The following is a 12,255-nucleotide window of genomic DNA, read 5'->3' as shown; positions in this document are numbered from 1 at the left end:
ATACAGAGATAATTAGCAAAATGCCTCAAAAATAGGAAGGGTTAAATACATTGTAGCTATTATGTTTTTTCCATACATGCTTTCATAAGCTCTCTTCTGTTACTAGAGGCATGTGGTTTATATAAGGAAAAAAAAATATGACAAAATGCCATACAGAAGCAGCAGGATCTCAAAGTCTGGCAAGAAGTTAAGCAGTTAAATAATGTTCCTAGTGTTGCCTAGCTATTTGAACTGGACTAAAACCAGGCTTGTTTCATTCCAAAGTTCCTGCTTTTTGTATCTCCTTGGACTTCTAAAAGAGATTATCTGTAAGCAACTGGAAGGTGATAATTGCATCTATACTTTCCTTTGCTTTCAAGTTTCAGATTTAAGCCACATTACCTTTGTAACAATGGTGAGGACCTTGCAGGCTCTGACCACAACATACCTTAAATACCTCATCTTTCTCTCCCTTCCTGTTATGGTCTGGGAAGTGGGGTAGGGATGGTATAGAACCCTGCATTCTCTCACCATGAAATCAAGGACCCGGGCTACTTGCCCCATCCACAGCTCCAGCCTGCAGCAAGCCACCAGCCGAATTTAACTTGAACCGCCTCTAGTGAGGGCACTTTACATCTCAGAAACCCAGCTGAGGGGAATAAAATTATTATTTCAAAGGTGGGAGGTGGGGATGGCGGGGATAGAGAGGAAAGTAGATTCAGGCTTGCTTAAAAGGAATATTTTTCTGGATTTTTCTTCCTCAAATTGGGGGAATGATATGTGAGAGGAGAAAATATTCAAGTAAATATGGTATGGTGGTGAGGGTCTGTAATATGAGCCTGGTGTCTCCAGGGAAAGTCCTAAACTTTTGTGGCCCCTGGGCAAGAATTAACCCATCTCCTCCAGGCTTAGCTTGAATTCCAGACCTAGGGCTTTAAAAATTCTTTCTCTGCTTCCTCTTCCCCTGCTTGTGTGCTGTTGTGGTTGGGAAACTGCTCTCCTTCTTTCTGTTGCGTGTATTACTGTGGGAGGCCAGTTCTAGTGAATACATAGGTAAGGGCCAAGTATGCATTCAAACATTTGATCTAATCCAATCCTTGTCAATAAGGAACACCAAAGTTTCCCAGATACGACCCAAATCAACTTTCACATCCTCAAGGAGTGTGAGTTAAAGCCCAGGGCTTAATGACTAATTAAAGTCACTGAGGTTTCTGAGCCATGTGTGCATAGTCACGCATTAGAGCTGGGATCTCAGACCAATCAAGACTTGCATGAACTGCAAATGTGGTCAGTGGAAATGCACTCTCAATTCAGCTCCACAGCACGTGACTTCCTATTTCTGTAAGGTACTTCCAAGGGACTTCCTCTGTAAAAACCAGCCTGAGCCCCAGGAGATTTCCTTCAGTGCTGTAGCTAAGTTGACTTTCAGCCTGGCGCAGAAGTTTTCCCTGAGATATGGTGTTAGTTTCTTTTCTTTCTGTCTCCTCTGCCGTTGTCAGCATGCAAGGATCTTGTGGCTCCTGTCCGTGATCGTAAACTGAATACACTGGTGCAGATCTCCGTAATCCACCCCGTGGAGCAGAGTCTGACAAGATACTCCAGCACGGAAATTGTGGAGGTGAGATGCTGTGTGCCTACATTCATCTCTCTCATTCTCTCTCTCTCTCTGTCTCTCGCTCGCTCGCTCGCTCGCTCTCGCTCTCCCTCTCTCCCCACCTCCCCTGCCCCATCGCTGGATTTGAATGAACAGCTGAAACAAGTTAGTTCATAGTCTGTAGTAATGCTGCATTACCATCCTCTGTCATTAAGAAGCACATACCTGAGATTATTAAGCAATGTGTTGATAATTTACTGGAACGAACAAATGACAAAATAACTTGTCTTTTTTTTTTCTTTTCGTAAAAAGAGCTTATTTTTCTCCCAAAGATAGAAAAAAAGTTCCCACTTTAAATTCTCATATAGAGCATAGAATAAAGAAAAACAACATATAGACTTTAAATTGAAATATTTATTTTGAGAAGAAAAAGATAGTTGTACGGTGCCTAGAGAAATTTTAAACATGTTAAGTGTTTTTGCTCCCCCCACCCCATATTATTTAGTCTGTGGAAACTTTATATTCTCTGCTGTTTGTGTCTTTCAACTTACGACGTTTTTCAAGAAAAAGTAGATGATTAATTTGACAAACTATGTTTTTAGGCAAAAGGTATAAATATTACTCATCAGATGGGAGGTCTCCTATTTACATTTATTATTACTACTATAACATTCAAAATGTGTCAAGAGGAAACTTGTTATTGTGTTGGATCAGAATCAGAAGAGGAAGTGTTTCCCTTTTGATTATTTTGTTCTGATCACACATTTCACAACCTTAGTGAATGAGAGATACTTATTTAAACATCTGGGGCCGGAGAAAGTATAATCTAAACTTCTTAAGATTTGCTTGTTTTTCTTAGACTTGTGAGCTGCATATGTTTTGAATAAGCAGTTTCTCTGTAAGAACCTAACTAGCCTGCCCCAGACCTGGCTGGCTTAGGGCTGACCGCCTGCTTTGATGCAGTGGTGGAATAAATGATTCAGACTGAACAGGAGTCATTTCTATAACGGGAATGACCCAGATACTGCATACAGCCCTGGATATGCCCTTTGGAAACTTTAGGTTCCAGTGTTGGTATAATATACAGTTAATGCTATATTAACAAAAATAATCTTACTCGTATAAAGACATGTTAACTAAAATTGTAAGTTATTCATTTTATATAAAAAAGTTAAAACTTCTGTTATTTTTAAAATATTGCCAAAATTTACTTATTCACTCATTTATTTTTGAGTTTTTCTTAGTTTTCATTTTATTGTGATAAAATACACATATAAAATTTACCATCTTAACTCTAAGAAATGTCTTATTTTGGCACATTTTAAAATGTTATATTTGAACATGTTTTGCTATTTTTGGTTTTATTCATTGCCTGTTCCAAAGTGTCTGATGCAGTGCCAAGCAAAATATATTTGTTGAATAAAAGAATGAATGAATGAATTACTTGGGCTTTCAGAAATTCCCATAGACAATTAGTTTATAGAACTCTAGCAAACATCTCCATGATATTAGGCAATATATATGTATAAAATTTATGCTGATGTCAGCTCTAAAAATGAATTCTGAGGCATTGAAATATCCTGTGCACTGCATCCTGAGCTAGTAATTTTATAGCCCCAAATCTATCATATTTAGAGTTTTTTTCATTAGTTTTCACGTGATTCTGAGGGAAAAAAATCATAGCTGAACATCTAAAGACAAATGGACACTATCAGAGCATGACTTTCAATTGAATCATTACAGAAAGGAAATGAATGGAAGCATACGATTACCACATGGTTCTTTCGGAGCAAATAGCTTCATTTTAATTTGGTCAGTCAATATCTTAGATTATTTGCATAAATTACAAGTTATATTTATTAAATGTATTTTAAATGAACTGACTAACCCTAAACAAGGGTTCTGTAGATAATGAAAATACACTTTTTCAAGACAGTGTTGACAATGATGCAGGTTCATTTACTATCAGCAGTTGTATCACTACTTTAAGGCCCTGGGCCATGTTGTTGCCCATGAGCAGGATTTGACAATTCAGATCTCTTCTAACAGAACTATTTCCTCGAAAAACAGACGCAGGCACACTTTCTGCATTCTCATGTGTCACTTGCATGCTGCCAACTACAGTTGCTGCCTTATTGAATCAAAGTTGTCTGCTTGTGCTGTTACAGGGAACAAGAGACCCACTGTTTTTGACTGGTGTCACATTCCCATCTGAGTATCCCATCTATGAAGAGACTAAAATAAAACTAACAGTCTATGATGTCAAGGATAAGTCTCATGACACCGTAAGTAATGGTACTTCTTTCTTTCTTTGGGAAAAAGTTATGCTTTTCCACACGATTGGCTGTTTTATGTAACTGACATTTTTCAAAGAGGATATTTGCACTGTGTTCATGATTGTCTTATGTTTATCGTTTATTGTTTTTTCCCCAGATTTGTTTGGCTTGTTTCCAAATTGGCAATTGATTAGGAGCAAAAGCTTTCGGAACAGATTTTTCTTTTTCAGGAGAGCTGACTTGATCTTTTGGTTTACATTTTGTTGTTGTTGTTTTAAGCAGAGTGGTAATATTGTGGGTAGAAACAAATGGAAATTAGGAATATTTAAAACTTTCTTGGTATGTAATTACTCTAAAATAGGGGATTGACAAAGTGCTCTACTTTTAAAATGTATTACATAGCATATAGAGAGAAACTGACTACCTTTTTCTTGATGTTGTTACTGGCACCAAAGCAAACAGAAGGTAATTGGAAACACTAGGAAGAAGCTTTAACTGGTCTCTTTACATGAAGGCCAGGCAAAGTCCCAATGGTCTTTTGTCTTAGATTCTTCAGTCTTCCTAACTGGTCTGCATATTCCGCCAATTGAATCATCCCTCCTGGTTAAGATAAGTATTCAGTCTCTATAGAGGACACTCTTAAAATTCTTGGACAGGAGAAAATGCTATTTGGGGAAATGCTAAAAGGGGAAGGCAGTTCTCTGCTTTAAATTTCTTCCATTAGCATGAATTTGTATGTGTCTTCAGGGCAGGGAGCTGTGAGAGACTTGATGGTCAATATTATAGCACGAGGCAGTAAACTCTTTAGTGGCAGGTGGGCTAGTGGGTTCCAGGAGAGTTCTGGTTGAAGCTAAGGGATGCTGCTGGACCTGGGGAATCCCACAGTGCCTTGTATAGAGAAAATGTCACTTTGAACTCTGCCCTCACTTCGGCATTTCTGTTTTGCTCATGACTTTCTCTTCTTTCCATTCTTTACCACAAAACTTAGTCTAATAGTGGGAAAATTTAATGGAAAAAAATATTTTATATTGAAGGGAATTTTATGCATGTCAACCCCAGAAAATTTATTTCTTTAAAATTGCAGAATAAAGACTCAAGTAAATGCACAGCATATGTACGTGGAACCGAAACAGCTGTGGCTATCTGGTACAATTCTTAAGAAGGCAGATTCTGAGCCATATTGTCTGATTCCATTCCATCTACTGACTTTGGGAGAGGAAATTCTTGGTTCCCCTGTTTCATCTTTTAAGATATTTACCCAATGGGATTGTTGTAAGGATTAAATTAATATATGTAAAGCGTTACTGTTACAGAGTAATTAATAAGGGTAAGGTGCTGCTATTATTGCTGTTACTGTTTTGGCAGCTGCTCATGCTTTCTTGTAAATAGGAAAAATCAATTAAGGGAATATTAACCAAAATAGTTTTCTATATTTACTAATTTTATTTTTTCTCAAGTGGCCCTACCTTTGCTGTTTATTACTTCTTTGAACAAAAAAGGTAAAAATTTGGGTTAAAACTGGCAACTGAAAAATATTTGTCTGGGAGTTTTGTCTTTTCCAACCTCTTTGGTTTTTGAGGTAACATGAAAAAGGAGTAGACTGTGGCTGGGACATTTAGACCAGCTTTGATAAATTATGCCCCGAGCTCTCACCCGCTGTTTTGTTGTTGTTTTTGTTTTCAATCTTCTGCCAGAGAAGAGAGAGAAATGGAGGAAAACGCGAAGGAATCATAAAGTTGGGGAGGAGGGAGGTATGGTTCATGTGGAAGGTGGGAGTGGGTGATGCAACTGTGCAGAGAAATGATCAGGACTAAAGGAAAAGCAAAAGAGAAACTATGGGATTTTATGTTCTGCAAAGCACCTAATTAAATTTAGTTCCCCCACATAGATAGGGTGGGGTGTGGAAGGGGCTGAGTTATAGGAACACTGTGCTACAGAAGTGAAAATGTTGCCCCTAAACTCTTGGGTTTGTGAAGTATTTAGAAGTATCAGAGTTAGAAATTTTACATGCTAAATGTGTTTCTATCCCCTTCAATCTCTTTCATTTAAAATGTGCATGAATGTTAATACTTTGGAGATAAACAACTAATTTACTCATTAATTATGCTTTTTGTTGACTTTAGTTCTGGAAACTAATTATTTGGGGTCTTTTAAATACTTTCTTCCATGATCAGAGGTGTTATAGCATAAAAGTATGGAATGAACTGAAACCCCTACTGTGAAATAAGACTTGTGAAATTTGAACATACTTAAGAAATACAACCAGATTGCATTTACCCAGCACTGTTAATTAAGGCATAACCTCTTCCTTAACGTAGCTAACAATTAGCTCTGGTGATAGAAGTGTAGATAGAAACACAGTAGATTAATATGCTAATAGTTCCCATGGACATGTGGTCTTTATCCTTGCCCCTTTCTTCCATTTCTGAAGTTTTTCTTTAAAGTGAGTGATAGAGGAAGGCAGCAAGTGGCTTACAGTTACAGCTTATAATTATAAGCACTTAACAACCTAAATATTTTAAGATCATAATGTTCTTAAGACATAAGAAATGAGATTGTGAATATTTGTATGTTTTGGAAGGTTAATAAATTGTGTGCATGTGTTTTAAGGTAGTTTAAATATTTGATCCTAGCAAGCCATTGATCATACTAGACTGATTCAGGATGATCAGATCTTCTATATTGGTTAAATACTAATTAGTTGAGTCATGACTAAATTGCTTGTATTTTTCTATCGAGCTTATTACTTGGAGATAACCAGTGAAATAAACATGTTACTTTGCCATTTCATATCATTTGCATATATATTCGTACTAGATGTTTTTAAAGAGAAATGATGGCCTTTTCTCTGTGCTCTTGATGCAGATATTACCTCACTAACTAGTTGTTCCTGTGCTCCTCTAAAATGCTGGATCTAGGATTGATTATCTTAGTAACTTCAGCAGAAATGCAATTAATCATCATAACAAATGAGAAGAGTCTAAGTGTTGATTCAGAATAACTATTGTTTCCTTCCACTACATCCTTCATCCTTCCCATTCACTGCCCTTAAGTCTCCCTCTTTGGCAGATAGAGAATGCTTAGCAGGTGGGGAAGGGGTGGGGCATAGGGGGTGAAGGATCTTTATATATTAGGATTAGTGTGATCTTTTGATTATTTTTCTCACTATAAGGAAATTATTTTCTCAGGATGAACTGCCATAACGTTCCACTGTCTGATGGCAATTTTAAAGCCTGAAATTGAAGCCCTTGGCTAGGCCATGAGAACCCTAGTTTGTATAGTAAAGTTGATATCTTCTGGATGTATACTAATTTTAGGCTTTATTTTAAAACTGCTGGAAACTGAAACATAGACATAAGTATTTTCAGGACATCATTTACAATGTTTAGCCCTATAGAGTTAAGCTGTGGGGTTCTGAGTCTTTCATATGTTAGAGCAGAAACTTAAAAGCAAGAGGAAATTGACCAGGCACAGTGGCTCTGTAATCCAGCACTTTGGGAGGCTGAGGTGAGTGGATCACGAGGTCAAGAGATTGAGACCATCCTGGCCAATATGGTGAAACCCCGTCTCTACTAAAAATACAAAAATTAGCTGGGCGTGGTGGCACATGCCTGTAATCCCAGCTAATCAGGAGGCTGAGGCAGGAGAATATCTTGAACTCGGGAGGCAAAGGTTGCAGTGAACCAAGATTGCACCACTGCATTCCAGCCTTGTGACAGAGTGAGACTCCGTCTCAAGAAAAAAGCAAGAGGAAATTTAGAAATGAAAAGAACATCACCATAAAACTTTGTCTCTTTTTCCCATTCCTCCCAGGCAACATGGTGCTTTGGAAGATACTGATGAGTAAAGCTCTTCCAATACCCTCTGAGGACAGCCATCAAATCTGCAAACATACAATTAGGTCACAAAATTATTTTTGCCCATGGTAGAAATTTGAATTTCTACTCTATTTTGCAGAAGTATACATTGACTCCCCTCTTTTTGATCTGAGAATAATAAATGCTTGCTGTACCATCAACTTGTTAAATTCTTTGATTAAAGGATAGAATCTGGTATCCAGTAGACACTGAACGTTTCTCAGGGAGGGATGTAGTCCTAAGACATTTTTTACTACCAGTTATTAGCAACCCTGTATTTGAAACTTTCAGAAAAAGATATCAAGATTGGATATGCATATTATATAATGTGTGTTGTGTTATATGCCCAGGGTAGTTTAGTTCTAGAGCAGTTCCCTAGACAGTAGTGTCCAGTTCATTTTTTATATTTTTCTATGTAAGATAATATTTTGCATTTAATTTATTTTTACTTCACTTGATTTTCTAAATTGGCTTCTTAAGAAGCTTAAGTCTAGCTATACCTATTGAGATATAAATTTTGATAGTTGGCTTTCTTCTTCATCCAGAAGATATGGTACAGTAGGTAAGGAAAAACAAATTGAGGTTGTTAGTATTCTAAGTATATGCCAAGCACTATGTTTAATATTTTATATATGTATGTGTGTGTGCGTATGTGTGTGTGTATATATATATATAAATTTTTTTTTTTTTTTTTTTTTTTTTTGCGATGGAGTCTTGCTCTGTTGCCTAGGCTGGAGTGCAGTGGGGCGATCTCCGCTTACTGCAAGCTCCGCCTCCCAGGTTCACACCATTCTCCTGCCTCAGCCTTGGGAGTAGCTGGGACAACAGGCGTCCGCCACCACGCCTGGCTAGTTTCTTTTTTGTATTTTTAGTAGAGATGGGGTTTCACCGTGTTCGCCAGGATAGTCTGGATCTCCTGACCTCGTGATCTGCCCTCCTTGGCCTCCCAAAGTGCTGGAATTACAGGCGTGAGCCACTGCACCCATCCTGTTATGTGTGTGTGTGTGTTTTTTTTTTTTAAATCTCCATAAAACTCCTTTGAGGAAAGTATTATGCCTATTTTAAAGATGAAAAAATTGGTATTCTAAGAATCTAAGGAGGCTGAGTCTGAGATTCTTTATATTTTTTCTAGGCTATGTCATGGTACATATACTATCCATAGGATTTCTCTCACTTTTATTTCTCCACAGTAGTATGGCACTTTTATTTCAACTGATAGTTTCAAAGCACTTTCTTTTTTTTTTTTTCCGAGATGGAGTCTTGCTCTGCTCTGTCACCAGGCTGGAGTGCAGTGACTCAGTCTTGGCTTACTGCAACCTCCCCCTCCCAGGTTCAAGTGATTCCCCTGCCTCAGCCTCCCAAGTAACTGGGACTACAGGTGCCCGCCACCACACCCGGTTAATTTCTTGTATTTTAGTAGAGACAGGGTTTCACCATGTTGGCCAGGATGGTCTCATCTCCTGACCTCGTGATCTGTCCGCCTCGGCCTCCCAAAGCGCAAAGTGCTGGGATTACTGGCGTGAGCCACTGCGCCCGGCCGCACATTTCTTTTGAAGCTTAAAAGTTGATCAATTATGAAAGCAAGGCCAGTATTCAGCTAGAGGAGAAAAACGTATAATAAAATTTTTAGGTACTTAAGCATATATCACTAATTGAAACTGTCCAAATAAATTTTATAATGAAGTGGTCAATAATTCATGGAAAAAAAATAGCTGTTATTACCTGTTGTGAAATACCTGAGTTTATGTCTCAAACTTTTGCTTTTGTTCCATAGGCCTTACTTTTTCCTTTTTTATAATGTGTACTACGTGGTTCCTTCAACCTGCTCATTCACTCAGCCTCTGCCTTTTGAAATGCTCCTGTCTTCATTGTGACATAGTTTGCAAAGAGGGGTTACAGATTCCATGTAGAGGGAGCTGAGGCTTCTAAAATGTTTCTACCCTTTATAATTAAGTTCACTTTCCTTGTTGATAAGTGGGATTTATTTACAAAGGACATAATTTTTAAATTGAGATATAATTTATATGTTACAAACTGGACAAATCTTAACTGTTCTGTTCCATGAGTTTGACAATTGCATATGCCCATGTCACTTTCATAAGGCAAGATATAGACCATTTCAATTTTTTCAAAAAGTTCCCTTCTGCCTTTCTCCAGCCAATTACCACCCCATACAACACGAGGCAAACACTTTCCTATAGACCTGTTTTGTTTGCTGTTGAAATTTATATGAATGAAATCATATAGTTTTGCACTGTTACATCTAGTATCTTTTCTTCAACATGTTTTTAGATTAATTCATTTCCTGCATGAATCATTAGCCCCTTCCTTTTTGTTGCAGTCTGTTGTCATATAATTTGTTCATTTACCTTCTTATTGATGGACATTTAGGTTGCTTTCAGTTTTTGACAATGATGAATAAAACATCTATGAACGTATGTTGGCAAATATTTGTATGAAAATGTGCTTTTATTCTTAGTAAATACTGAGGTGTATAATTTCTAGATTGTACAGATTCATTTGTAAATTTCCTAGAAACTGTCAAATTATTTTCCATATTGATTACATGACTTTACTCCTACTCCTAGTAATTTGAGTTCCAGTTCCTCCTCCAATGCGTGATATTGCCAGTCTTTTCCATTTAGCTATTTTAGTGGGTATGAAGTGATATCTCATTGTGGTTTTAATTGGCATTTGCCTGATGACTAATTATGTTGAGCACATTTTCCTGGGCTTACTGACCATTCATCTATCTTTTTTTGAAAAAATGAAGTATCCAAATCTTTTGCCTATTTATTTAAAAAGTGTTCTATTTCTTGTTCAGTTCTTCAGACATTGTGGATACAAGTGCTTTTGTTGTATATAAGTGTTAAAGGGTTTATTAGTCTTTGGCTTAGACTAATAATTTCCTTAATAATACATTTTGTTGACAAAAATTTTTAATTCTGTTTACATCCAGTTTATCATTTTTTTTTTCATTCGTGGTTAATCCCTCTTTAAAAAAAAAAAAACTGTAGTAAGAGCACTTAACATGAGATTTAACCTCTTAAAAACTCTTAAATATACAGTACAGTATTTTTAACTATAGGGATAATGTTGTACAGCAGCTCTCCAGAACTTATTCATCTTTCATAATTAGGACTTTATACTAATTAATTAGCAACTCCTCATTTTTCCCTCTCCCCAGCTTCTGGCAATCACAAGTTTACTCTCTGATTCTATGAGTTTGAACATTTTAGATACTTCCTCCTAATTGGAATAATACATCCTTCTGTGACTAGCTCATTTCACTCAGCATAATGTCTTCAAGTTTCATCTAGGCACATATTATGGGATTTCCTATTGTTTAAGGCTAAATAATATTCCATTTTATATGCCACATTTTCTTTATCCACTCATATACTGATGAATGTTTAGGTTGTCTCCACATCTTGGCCATTATGAATAGTGCTGCAAGGAATGTTGCAGTGCTAATATCTCTTCACAATCCTGCTCTGTTATTTTGGATAAATACCCCAAAGTGAGATTTTTGTATCCTATGGTAGTTCTATTTTTAATTTTTTGAAGAAAGGTCTGGGAAAAGTCTGCCAACTCTCGGATTTTTTATTTTGGTTTATTAAACTCAGTTTCCTGATGAGTTTAACAAAAACTATTATTTTTATAGTGTGCCTGACTTCTCAGTGTTAGAATGCGGGTAACAGTCTCTAGCAACTTTTAATATTTTAAGCAGAAGTAGAAGTATTACATATTTAAGTGATTTCTTTTAGCATTTATGCTACTATCCATACATTTGCATTTTCATCTCTGCTTCTTTCGTTTCCTTTTCTCTGGAATTTACGTATCAAAGTACGCTGCACTCTGCTGACGCACTTCACATGGTTTCTCCCTTTCTGTCATATTCCTGTCCTCTCTTTTTTACTATTATGTGCACTCACACAGTAGTTGTTCTATATCATCTCTTCAAAAACTTATGTTTGCTTTCTGTTTGGGACTCTCACAACAGAGGAAAGAATAAGCATTGACACTTTCCACAAGGAAATACTGATGTTTGCGTGGAGAAAGACTGACTTTTTGATGGTAGAAATGAAAGTAAGTTTAATTATGAATTTCTTAAAAAATAAACTTTGGTCATGAAACTAAAAGGAACTAGAAGAAAATGTAGGGGAAAAGTTCTGTGACATTGGTCCGGGCAAAGATATTTTGACTATGACCCCAAAAACATAGGCAACAAAAATAACAATAAACAAATGCGATTGCATCAAACGGAAAGGCTTCTACACATAAAAGGAAGCAATTAATATTGTGAAGAGACAACCAATGAATTGGAAGCATTTGCAAATTATATATCTGATAAGGGGATAATATCCAAAATATGTATGTAATTCAACTCAATAATGAGAAAATAACTCAATTAGAAAATTGGCATAGGCAAAGGACCTACATAAACATTCCTCAAAAGAAAATATACAAATGGCCAACATGTATATAAAAAAAATGCTAATCATCACAAATCATCAGGGAAATGCAAATTTAAACCATAATGAGTTAT

At 36.6% G+C, this 12,255-nt stretch overlaps 1 protein-coding gene across 9 annotated transcripts in view; it reads left to right on the top strand.

The window, feature by feature from the left end:
* INPP4B (inositol polyphosphate-4-phosphatase type II B) overlaps positions 1-12,255 on the top strand; it is an 819,089-nt gene that overhangs the window by 447,483 nt on the left and 359,351 nt on the right. For all 9 annotated transcript variants that reach the window (XM_007999870.3, XM_073017650.1, XM_037992380.2 and 6 more), the window contains 2 exons: positions 1,479-1,597; positions 3,742-3,858. In XM_007999870.3, coding sequence (XP_007998061.3) covers positions 1,479-1,597; positions 3,742-3,858 — 236 coding nt within the window. The remainder of the gene's footprint in view (positions 1-1,478; positions 1,598-3,741; positions 3,859-12,255) is intronic.

Source organism: Chlorocebus sabaeus, chromosome 7 (assembly GCF_047675955.1).
Source record: "Chlorocebus sabaeus isolate Y175 chromosome 7, mChlSab1.0.hap1, whole genome shotgun sequence".
Taxonomy (NCBI): Eukaryota; Metazoa; Chordata; class Mammalia; order Primates; family Cercopithecidae; genus Chlorocebus; species Chlorocebus sabaeus.
Note: the sequence above shows the minus strand (reverse complement) of the source record. Positions and strands in the feature narration are given on the sequence as shown.